Here is a 12768-nt window from a genome sequence, read left to right as displayed (position 1 = left end):
ATAAAACCCAAACAAAGTTGGAGAGAGTGGATACCCTTGTTTGACCCCAATATTGTTGCCAAAGCATTTTGGCATCGTCTTTTTAGTTTTGATTTTAGCCTTAGCCTGCCCATAAAGTCTATGTATAGCAACCCTAAGCTCTTGAGGAATTTCTTGTTCTTCCATTCAATCCCAAAGTTTGTCATGTGGCACCATGTCAAAGATATTTTAAAATTTCACGAAGCTACAAATGACCTCAACCCTTTGGGTGTTCCATATTTTTCCAACCAAGAATCTAAGAGTGATCTTATGATCGATGGTGGAATATTTTGGTCTAAAACTAGCTTGTCCCTTAGCTCTTTTGTCCTCTATTTTTGTCTATTTAATGATTTTTTGTTCCACCATGCTGCTAAATAGCTTGCCAAGGAGAGGATTAACCATGATAGTTTGATAGTTTGAAGGGTTATGTATTTTGCCACTTTTGTGAACGAGAATCACCATACTAGTAGTCCACTTTTTGTGAAAACACTTCTCATTAGCATTATTGAAAATATTATTGATACGAGGTGCAAGAATATCAATGCCCCATTTTAAATATCCAACTTGCAACCCATCGATATCTTGGGTTTCCCTCCTTGTTAACCTCCTTAAGCCTTGGGTGATATCTTTAATATTGAAAAACTTTGACATACTCTTGATAACTGAGATTCTATGTTCCTCCTGCTCACATTCATATAGTGTCTTGGCGTACTCCAGCCATTGGGGTCCTAATGATGCTATTCTCTAATTGCCTCTTTTGCCGCACTTCTTTACAAAAAAAATTGAATTATTTTTCCCAAGGTTAATCAACTCTAACCTTCTCAAGTCCACATACTTTATTTTTTGTCATAGCAACTTTTCATGCTCCCTCTTGTTTTCTTTATTCATTTTATCTTTCATATTTCTTTTTGCCTACTTGTACTCATCATTATAAAACCATGGGTTTGTTGGGAAAGTATTTTTAGCATCTCTTTTAGGTCTTGACCTTTTGCATTCTTCTAACGTGTTGAGGATTAGAGAAACAAGATTATATTTGTCAACAAGATGTTGTTTTGATATATTGATTTTAAGGGCAACTTTGAATATTTCTTGGTTTTCTTGAGTCATTAGAATCCTAGCAAGGGAAGGCTCTTTCCTGCCTTGAGAAAGGTTTTGGACACATTGCTACCCCTTTAGATGAGTGGCCAATTTCAATAAAATTGGATTCTAATTAGACTTCAGTCAATTGGACACCCCTATCTCAAATGACACAGTCCACCACATTTACACTGCTGTAGATTTTATAAGTGATGCCTCATGATTGACTATTATGACATAACAAAATGTAAGGTAATCCCACCACAAAAATAGCTATAAAAGAACTAAAATGCATTTGATTAGACAATTTATTTAAATTAATTAATTAATTACAATACACTATTTTTGTAGATTTTAATTTATTTATAAAATACAAATGTAATCAGCTGCACCCTAAGCATTGCCATCCCACCACAACCAAAATGCAAGCTACAATGATTGGCTACTAGTCCACATAAGATCTGGATTAGATGAGGCAGGGACAATAAACATTTCCATGGATATAAATTGCGAAAGATTTGTGGACGTTGGCATCTGTCTTCTATTAGATACCGGGGCTTAAGAAGTTTAATGTGTTCAAGGAGACGCTGGGGTTTAAGAAGTTGGTATCCGTCTCCTATAAAATGCAATGGTTGAAGTTGCCATTCGTTCCTATGAGACGTGGTTCAGTATGTATGAAATCTCTCGCATACACTCTGATAAATCGACGCGTGGGATTTGATTAAGATGAACTGTAAGAGGATTTTGAAATGCTGTCCTATGAGCCGCGTGGGGTAAAAGATACGCACATTCTTTTGGGTCCAGTCTAACAATTCTAGCCGGGAGGTTTGAGAGGATATTCTTCTGTAAGAGGATTTTGCACAGCTGCAATGGACCAAAAAACAAAGAATTTATTTTGGCCTGGAAATATTGGTCGAATGGGATTGCTGTGGACTATGGCCCTCATATATTCGTATTTCAAACTGTTTTACAAGCGCCTGTTTGGAACCCTACGCTCTTATCCACATGTTCTACCTCAGTCAGATTACAAACCAGTCTGTATCGTAACAGGGGTACACATTCTTTAATTTCATCTCCTCGATGCTCATAAACTATGCGTGTATACCCTTGTTAAATAAAAATTAAAACTAAATAAATAAAATTCAAAAAACGAATCAATTCAATTTATTTCCCCAATAACTCAGGAGAAACCAACAGAATCTAGATTTGCTGTGCTTTTGAAATCATTATTCTTAGAGAATATGGATTGTTCATTTTGATTGGTTTTAATAGTGAATTAAATATATATACATACTATAATTGCCAAGGTAGATGGTAAGATATCTAGTGTACAAGTTACAGCAGTGAATTAAATATAAATACAATGAGATCTTTAACAGCTCCATCAGCTCTTCGTTGGGAAGGACTACAAGTCTTTTTGTGATGTTAGGAACTAGGACAAAGAGTCTTTGAAACTCTGTGATATAGGTGTCAATATTACAATGTTGTCTCAACTATGCAAGCTCTCTAAATTGCATCTCAAGGTCCTTCATATCAAATCTTTTTGATTAGCTTTTTTGTAAACTCATAGGTGGTGCCAAAACTGTGGCCTAGTGTCACCAAGTCATGATACTACCACTCATGGGCTGCTCCATTCAAATTCAGTGTTAATTTTTTGTTGCATTCTCCTCTGACATTGGTCTAATGGACAAATAGCTGTTCAACATTTGGACCCTAGCTCTAGCTGCACATTTATAATTTCCATCTAAGTGAGCTAGAGTCACCTTTCCCAATGCTTGCTGGTGGTCCCCTTGCATAACAGGAGCTGTGTTTTCAATTCTTCCAACACCCCTCTTCTTCTTCCTCTGATCCATTAACCGCTTGTGTCAAAATGTTATTTATCTCCAATGGGCGAATGACATATTTAGCATAAGTCTCACTTCTTCTGCCATAGGAACTTTGGCTTCTGGTACAACTTGAACCTCCTTCCTACATGGAAATGTGGGTTGAAGTGGTTTAGGAACAGACCTAGAAATTACTCCAGCAGTGCATCCATTAATATTCTGATGGTTTTTACTATTAGTGTTAGAGAAATTGGATTCTTCATTCTAAATTGGAGTGGCATGTGGTATATTTTGATTACCATCTTTGCTGATATTCGTGACATCAAATCCAGCAACCATCAATCTCTCTCTACTTTCTAGTTTTATTTGTCTGATGGGGCTGTTCCCTTATCTTTTTCTGTTTCGTTTTCTGAAGAACTGCCATTGCCACTAGAAGAACTGTGATGTGCTCTTTCAACTTATGACAAGGGGTCTTAAACTAAGGTTTGTGGTTTTGTCCATTTTTGCTCTCTAATGTAATATCTTAATTATCTGGCACTCAGAGAAACTGCAGTTGCACAACAATATTGAAGGTATAGGGTAGCAAGATATCCAGCTTTGATACCATTGTAATAACCACCCTCATTTTTAAAAATATTTTTGCTCCAACTGTAAATTAAATGCATAACAATTTCCTTTCCACTTTTTGTTCATCTATATCTAGAAATGGGCAAGGTGAGAGCATACTTTATCAGGATTACAATTAATTGAAAGCAGATTGAAATTGTTGAAAGGAAAGCATCAGGTGGCAATCTAATTATTTAGTGGGATGTATATGCATTACTGGAGATTAAAGTTGCATCTTCCACTTATCTAGTGGTGAGCAAGGGGCATATCCGCTTATTCTATGGGAAAGCTCATACAAAACTAAATAATAACTTTGAGCACATCCACTTCAGTAGGAGAGCTTGTGGGCACTTCCACTTGTTCAGTGAGGAAGCTTAAGAATATTGAAAGTAAAGGAAGCTCCTTCGACTTGTCCAGCGGTGGGTGATTAGGAAAAAACACTTGTTCAGAAGGGAAGTGCCAATAGTAAACAAGAGCAAATCACAGGTTGTACTACCATATAGTGTTACAATGTTAGCTCAAACATAGACATTTCAAATTAGTGATATATTTGTTGATGTAAAATGCTGATAAAGATAACAATGCCAATACAAGTGGTAATATGAGAAGATTACTTGTCAAACACTTCAGAACAATGCCCAATATGAAGAACAAGCCCAATTAACTTGAATTGACAACAATATACCTTAAACAGATGACTTCAAAGATGGTTGCAGGTCCGCAAATGGACTGAACATGTCGTAACAAGTGGAACAACAAGGACAATCACATAGAAAACTCCCTTTCACACATCCAGCACACACCCAACTTGCATTTTCACTTGTAATACTTTGAAATCACATCAAAGAAATATCATAGCCTCATCAAACTGATAACTAAAAGATCACGTGCATGTCTGAAAACAGTCTGAAACTTTCTGTTACAGGCCCAATCAGCAATTTTAAATACTTAGAAATATCAACAAACAAACTTAACACAGTTCCAACTTCCAAGCATTCATAAGCTTGACGACACATGGACGGTCATCCGAACTTCAACCCAACACACTGGAGGGTCATTATATCAAGCTAATAACATATTTGAGTCAGGTACAGGATCTGGGTTAGGTGCTGGAAATGTAGGAAACACCATCAATTTGCATCACCACTTTACCAAGCTCCAAGAACTCTATGCTAAACTGTTTGGAGATGAGTTAGCAAGTCAATGTGCCACTATTAAGCATGAAATAGGAACCAAAAGAAAAACACCTGACTCCTAGCATGATCCACATCACCTTACAACCATGGTATGGTGGCTCATATTGGTATGACCTCTTTTTGCAGCTTCTATGAACACCACAAATTATGATCAATAATATACGTTGCAAGGTGTTCACTGTCAGCAATGCATAGCACCAAAATGTGAAGTGCCTGGATCAGCAATCCTCAAACCAGCTCGTTATACACATGTACAGCTTCCCCTTGAATTTAGTACAGCCAACAACAATCCACCTCTTCAATCACCCTTTTTAACACCAAAGAAATGCTAAAGAAGCTTCACCAAAAACATCAAATCAGTGACTTGGATCTGCAGCAATGGTGATCTCTAAATGAAATCACATTAAATCTAGCTAGGGGGTTTTCATCTCCAAAGCTAGATTTCTTTAGAGGGTTTTCATCCTCAGAAGATTGTGGAAGAACCCAAGTTCATTTTGGCAGCATAACAATATCATTCATCAATTAATGAAAAATTGAGCCCCACACCTCCTTATATAGTGTTTTAACTATTTTTTCATAGGGAATTTGCATTTAAAAACTATAATAATAATTCATTTTCACTTCAAACTGCCTTTTTTGAAATATTAAAAGTTATTTTATGTTTAAGCCTAAGGCACCCTCTTTTCTCCCTAGTGTTCACTATTGAGGGACATAAACATCTTTTATAAAAGCATAACACTTAATTCATTAGTTTAATAATTCAACACTAGAAACTTAAGTAATTAGAAAATTTCATATGAGTTGCAGAAAGCACTGCAATTATTGGGATCCAAGTCTCACCATAACATGATGAAACTGAAGAATTGGGATGATGATCGGAGCCAATTGGGTGATTTACTAAAAATAGACTTTCTCCAAGAAGTGTGGAGAACACCCCACAAATAGAACACACTTTTGAAAGTTACATGAGGATCGTTACTACTAATTTGGCTCATTGCTATATAGAAATCTTTAAATACAAAACCTGCATCCTCCAAGAGCTTTGGTATCCCCTTCCCTTACCAATTAGCCTACATGAATGCAGGAAAGAGGCTGTCTGTCACCAAACTGACTAGGTCTGGGAAGTGAACATTACAATTATTTGCAACTGTTTATTGTAAGACTGCCCTTCCAATTAATAAAGACAAACTTTAGGTTTTGTGAGAATGCAGTAGGTATGCATGAACCATTATGCACTGTTTTGTGTGTAACACACTCCAACTCTTTCTCTCCACATCTGTCTTTAATATATAATCATGATAAGGAGGTGTAAACACCATTGCAATTTGTAACCTTAATAAACAAATACGCATTGTTTATTTGTTGGTTGCTTCCCACATAACAATATATAAAAATAAGTCAACTTATATCATTTTAGTTTTCTGGGATGGCGGGAATCTGGTAAAGCTCTGAAGTTTTTCATGTAAAATCCTACAAAATAAGCCTGCAACTCCCAACTAGATTCATAAAATTGTCAAATTTTAACTGTGACCTTACCTTTTGGACTTATGGTCATGATTTGCTTGAAACTTTTTTTCTGCTAAATTAATGCTATTACTCTGGGTTTACGCAAATGAAAATTCCAGCTGATCATATATTTTAGAATTTTGCTGAATTTAATAAAGTTGAACTTGGATATTGATTTTTGACCATGCAAAATTGCAACATTGCAATTTACAAATCACCAACCAATGTAGTTTCACTCGTGCTATTTGATTTTTAATGAGAAAAAGTGGAAAATAACTGCAAAGTTGCAAATCCATTGTCAAGCTTTCTCAGGAGCATGTGCATCGTGCAAGAACTCTCCAAACTTCAAATGTTTGCGAACTTACACTTGTGCAACACTTGTATTTGTATTCATGCTTGAAATATCCTGATATCAACATGTCTGACTCTCAAGAGAGGCCTTTAAGAGTTGTTGATATTTTTGAGCTAATTTGTGACTTTGCAAGGTATGATTTGCGGCAGTTAACTACATGGATGCAACCCTAACATTATATGCTTGTCTACCTGCATTGAATCCTTTTGTATTTATGCCATTGGGATTCGACCAAGCATTTAATTTTCCTTTGCATGAATTAACAAGCTGGTAGGGAATTACTACTCAATTTGGGCAATCATGCAACAGTTTTTGGTGACGGAACTTGACTATAGTTTTCTTATAATAGTGGTGATCAATTAACAATTTTTGACTCAGTAAGTTATTTGACAACTCAAAGTGATTGAGAACATTTACAACCATGACCAATTGACATTGACATTTTCAACTTGATCAATCCAAGATGACAGAAACTTCACATATGGCTTAGAATACCAATGCAACTTTTTGAAAACAATTCGACGAATTATGGCAACTTAGAGAGTGCAGAGAGTGATAGATTTTCCAATGTAAAAAATGAACACTACACTGGTGGATTGGCAAAAAAAATGACATTTTTTGTCTGCGCACATCTCACTAGAGATGGGTTAGAGCCTGTAAATTTGCCAAGTGATAACTAGAACATGACTTTGGGAGTGGACAACAAAATCACTGTAGAAATGTAAGGTGAAATTTGTGAAGTATGCAATTTTTGACTTTACAGTAGCAAATTAGATGATCATTATGCTTGGTCAATGGATGCAATCTATGATTTACATTCAATCCATAATTTATGATATCTGAGATTCATATGTTGCCTTGTTTTCATTTCATTTGTTTGAAATTTATGAATATTGACATACAAATCTTAATTGAGCTCCTTGAACTTATTGATCTGGAACAACATTATATGTTTGTTGATGTAGGCTACATCAGGTCTGGGAAAGAGCACTGCAGAGTTTCTTTCTGTTCAAGGTTATCATGTCATTCTAGGTAAGGTGAAATATTTTAATCCTTGAGAAAAATTATAACTTTTTTGTTTCAATTCATGTACAATATGTTTTCAGGTTCATATTTAAACTGTTGATCAAAATGTGGATTCTAATGAATATATTTTTGAGTGTGGCATCTGATTAATAGCTTGTACACATATCCAGTAGAATTCTAGGATAGTATCTTAGGCTCTGATATTGCTTTCCCAATGCCAAATATTGCCTTTTATCATCTTGACCCATAACTTTTTGATCCAGTAGCCCTAAGTTTCCTGAAGAGATACTTAAATTTCTAAACTGAGAAGGTGAGCATTAAAATATGACAATAGCTTCTTTTCTATATTGATCAAAGATTAATGTTACAAAACTTTCAGTAGTCGCATTAGAGCAAATTTGCCCAAACTATATTCTACTTTTGAAATATTTCTTGACAAAACAAAACCCAATGAGAGTTATTGCTTTTTTCTGTAATAACCACCCCTGTTTTCTTTGTCCTTTGAAATAAATGAAACAAGATATGACTAATGCCGAAAATTATCTTCAGACTACAGACATGTACGTTAAATCCAATATGCAAATGCTTTCATGGACAACTAACTGGATGAGTGGGGGATGTCCACACCAACTCAATCAGTACAATAATATGAAATAACATGAGATTGCAACTACCTAGATTTGCAGGGGTTTGACGCAATTGCTGCGTAAGTGTAACAATAAGAAAATGATTTTGCAACTATCTAAATGAGTGGAGTTTTGCTACCATTGCTACTTAAACAAACACTTATAATATTCAACTAATGTAAATTTTTTAATACAAATCAAAGTAGAGATTCCCAGATGATGAAAACCTATTACAATCATGAAACTTACATACCCTGTTGCTTATAATGGAAAGAAATGGACATGCAACAACAAATTCCAGCAAATGAGAGTTTTCTAAACGTAGTCACCCTAACCAAACACCCATAACTGTTAAAAGTCTGATCAGATTTATATTTAGGGAATTTTAAATTTTAATTTTTTCCTAGATGCATAATGTAATGATTTCCACTTGAGATGGTATGATATATTTTTTCTGTAACATGTAATAGCACTTATTGATTTCTGTGCTTTCCAACATTCACATTATATATATATATATATATATATATATATATAACATCATGAAATTCACGTAGGGACATGCCTCTTCATGAGGCATGTCTTACCTTATACAAGGTTGTTAATTCCTTGTGACTTTGACAAGAAAAGTGTTCTGATTTTCAGATCAGTCTGATCTGGATGTATGAGTTCCCTTAAGTATTGGTCACTAGAACATATTGTCCCCTCTAGACAGATCGGCATTTTCCTTGTGGCTTTTATAAGCCTTCTTATTTACTAATGTGGTTGCTTAGTTGCTACCCATTAGTAACTCTTGGAATGGGCACAAACCTTGAGGAAACAATTATGCTGTTAAATAGGCCAACCTAGAGAGGGACATGTCCATTCAATGAACATGCCCCTTGAGTTAAGTATAAGGTAGGGCTAGATTGCAGATTAGAAGACACACCGAAATCTATAAGTTTGCTCTTCTAGCAATTTGCTCAAATAGAATTATATATAGAAATGTAAACATTTGCAGAAGATCCATGACCTTAACATGGTATCAGAGCCTAGTTGCAAATGTAAGAAAGAAAAGGTTTAATGCCCTTAGACCACCATGGATTCGGAGAGAGAGTTGAGCAAACAATCTGCAAATAACGGATATGGTCTATCGTATTGTCTACAAGGAAATTGACAGCACTACTTATTGTCTGCAAGGAAATTGAAAGTATTTTTTTGGCTAAAACCAAAATTCAATAATACCATCACACACTATCAGATAGTGTAGCTACTCGGACTCCAAGATATATTACAGTATGATTCAAACCCCAAAACTACCCATCATGTGATGTTGGTTTTGTATTCACTATCAACTATTCTCCATGACAGAGCATCCCATCAGCAAGTATGATGTCACTCAATGATAATGGTATGCAGAAGAATCAAATGAAAAATTTACATTATAGAGGCGTTCAAAATTAGTAATTTAAATTAGTGACAAAGGGTAGAAGTGTAATATGATGAAAATAAGTGGAATGATGCAGCGACGGTAGACAAGAATCGACCAATACAAAAGCTCATACATGTAGAGTGACATATCATGTCGTGATGTGTAAAAGACTACACAAAAGCTCTTATGGAATCGAAATAAATCTGTGTGATGTCTTAAATGTAAGGAAGAGTCCCTCAGAAATCTACAATGGACAAACATATTAGCGGTAGCGTATTTGCTCTGCCAATTGAATAAAACAAATATGGTTACCATATATATAGTCAACCGGCATGTGAAATTGATGACTACTCATTTGGCATTCTACCTACAGCGATAATTAAAAGAAAGACAAAGGAGTTCATATAAAATGAATAATCTGTGGCATTGAAAGCATTTTCTGCAATCACAAATTTATATTATTGTGAGTCCTTACTCAATGGCATATACTCAGTGATAATTGGTCTCAATGATCATTGTTTCAAAGAAGCTATATTCTTGTGCACTCGATAACAAAAACGATGCATGATAACGAGTCAAAGATATTACCAAAGGAAGGATCGATGATAAAGTGCAGAGACTAAATAAAATACGTAACAGTTAATTTGACAAATACCAGTGACTGGTATGATGTAGATTGAGTAGCCATCCGACTCCACAAACAAAAGAGGTAATGAAGAAGGTGACGTGCCTATATATTGTATAGTCTAAATAATAGGGAGAAGAGTGCGAAGATTAAAAGGAAAGAATTCTGCCACGTAGGAAAGAGACAAGCCTATATTCATTCAAGTCATGTTGGAATGAACATGTGTTTGAATATTCTTTGCCATTAGAGGAATAAGGAAGCGATTGAAAATGGATTAAGTTACTGCCTAAACACAACTAGCAAATCTCCACGTTGACATTGGTAGACATACCCTAAAAATAAGTTGGGTGCAGGAACATTACGAATGTCGGGTGACTTTCTCGAGCGCACACGATAGAAGAGATTAGAGTGGGATGTGACCACGTTTTTGGATGCCTAAGTTATCACACTTACATCACAACCTTTGAATAATAAAAGGGTGGTAAGACAGGTAAGGAGTATCGAGCCTCTCAGAATGGCAACATTTTCTTCTTCAAGGACTATACGTGGGAGTTCTTCAAAGAAGCAAACCATTCAATAAGAAAATTATATCATCATCATTGTCAGAGAGTTTTATAAGGTTTTAGGTGAAACAATATGACCTAATAGGAATTTGAAGCAATCTCCAAGGATAGCTGCATGCAATCAAAATAGTTGGTCGCGTATGGTGCTCATCAAATTAGATATATTTGCGCAATCCTTTGTAGAACCAAATATCAGAACTACAAAGGAGAGAATACAAACTATTATTTAGGAGGCAGTTTTGAATGCACCAAGAAAATTATAAAGATAACACGGATTTGCAGGTAGAATCAGATATCAAATGTTTAATAAATACTATGCTATTATGATCAGAATTGTCTATACAAATTAGAATATCAGATACTATCGACAATTGGCCTTCAAACAATAGGCATCAGTGTTATGAGTTGCAGGATGCTGCAATGGTGATCTGCGTATAGACTTATGACTGCACACTCATGCAAATTCTATGGTATTGGCTAGAAATGAAGGTTGTGACCTCTAGATGGGAGATACATTTGGGAAGGCTTTGTCAGGTTGGGAATATTAAAGGAGGATACATCAAGCTGCTGGAGACTATAGTCAAGCACAAAATTCATTGTAATATTTGGTGACTATCTACCATTCTGGAAGGCCATTACTCAAAGAGTATTTGGTAAATATTGTTGATATTTTAGGAGGCCAATACTCATGATATCATATGCGATATCAAAACATTTTACTTAAGGCATTTTTGATCTTTACTCAAGTCCAAGAGGGAGTGTTAATGATTGTGGACTTATAAAAGATGCATTCTATATAACCTTATGACTATTTAGATTATTAGTATTGGTTCTCTTAGAAAGGAGGGAATAAAGTGACATCATGCTGTGACACTAAGATCATTAGCATGGTATGCCTTCCTAACAAAAGGAGAAGCTAAATGATCTACAATGGTGAATCTTGACTCAGAGGGAGTAGACCATGCTTTATTGATTCCCGAGTAATAAAGAATTTGTAGCAGAGAATCATAAGTATCATCTTACAAGAAGGTTATATGTCAGAGAGAGTACATAGAAGATTGTCGTCAGTAGAAATTGTGTATCAGCCAACGGGTCCCTTCGGGAAGGAAATTGTGTATCAGCCGACGGGTCCCTTTGGAAAGGAAATTGTGTATCAGCCGACGGGTCCTTTCAGAAAGGTTCTTGTTATGTAGTCGACGGGTCCCTTCGGAAAGGTTTTTGTTATGTAGCGACATGTTGTATGTGGCCGACGAACTCCTTCGGGAAAGTTCTTCGGAAAGTATTTATAACCCCTTCGGGAAGCATTGTATTGAGATCATTCAAGCATAATGTAATGTTTTGGCATATGAGAATAATAATAAGAAGAGTTTGGCTATTCGTGTTCATGTTCATTATCTGTGTGCAATTCTTAATTAACCTATGCGGTAAACATTTGGCGCCGTTGCCCGATGGATCTGGTACGCAGGTAGGCGGATATGAATTAAATGCCGAATTAGTTGAACAAAGATAAGAATAAGCTGAAGGAAAAAGATGACATACGCGTTGCGCAGAAAAATTTAATTTTGGCTCAGTAGATAGAGCGTCGAAGGAGATTTCAGAAGATTGCCGACGGAAACAAGAGCGCGGAAGGATTGTTGAAGGAGACTCGACAACGGCTTGATTTGGTGGAAGAAGCGAGGGAGGAGTTTCTGAACCTGCATACGCCATGGGGAGAGAATCCTGACGGAAAGAGATCGACTCGCATGGCTCAGAGTGCCGAGGGAGCACGAGCGTGGAGTGACCTCTTTGTCCGAGATATACTTCCGGAACGAACAGCTTCGGTTCACGAACCCTCTTCTTCACCAAACAACGCGGGTGTTGAAAACAATGCAGAAGCCGAAAACAGCGCGGGTGTAGAAAATAGCGTAGGTGTGTGGAATAGCGCGAGTGTGCAGAACAA

General features: G+C 36.1%; 1 protein-coding gene across 2 annotated transcripts in view; it reads left to right on the top strand.

The window, feature by feature from the left end:
- The first annotated feature begins 1500 nt into the window (after positions 1 to 1500).
- Positions 1501 to 12768, top strand: part of LOC149570124 (short-chain dehydrogenase TIC 32, chloroplastic-like) — a 29794-nt gene continuing 18526 nt past the window's right edge. Inside the window, exons 1-2 of one of the 2 annotated variants that reach the window (XM_089822789.1) lie at positions 1501 to 2147; positions 7544 to 7610. In XM_089822789.1, coding sequence (XP_089678915.1) covers positions 1965 to 2147; positions 7544 to 7610 — 250 coding nt within the window. In that variant the 5' untranslated portion in view covers positions 1501 to 1964. The remainder of the gene's footprint in view (positions 2148 to 7543; positions 7611 to 12768) is intronic. The other variant, XM_089822790.1, reaches the window with a different exon arrangement.

This window comes from Cupressus sempervirens, chromosome 3, assembly GCF_028749045.1.
Source record: "Cupressus sempervirens isolate cs-2001-9-10 chromosome 3, ASM2874904v1, whole genome shotgun sequence".
NCBI classification, from domain to species: domain Eukaryota; kingdom Viridiplantae; phylum Streptophyta; class Pinopsida; order Cupressales; family Cupressaceae; genus Cupressus; species Cupressus sempervirens.
Note: the sequence above shows the minus strand (reverse complement) of the source record. Positions and strands in the feature narration are given on the sequence as shown.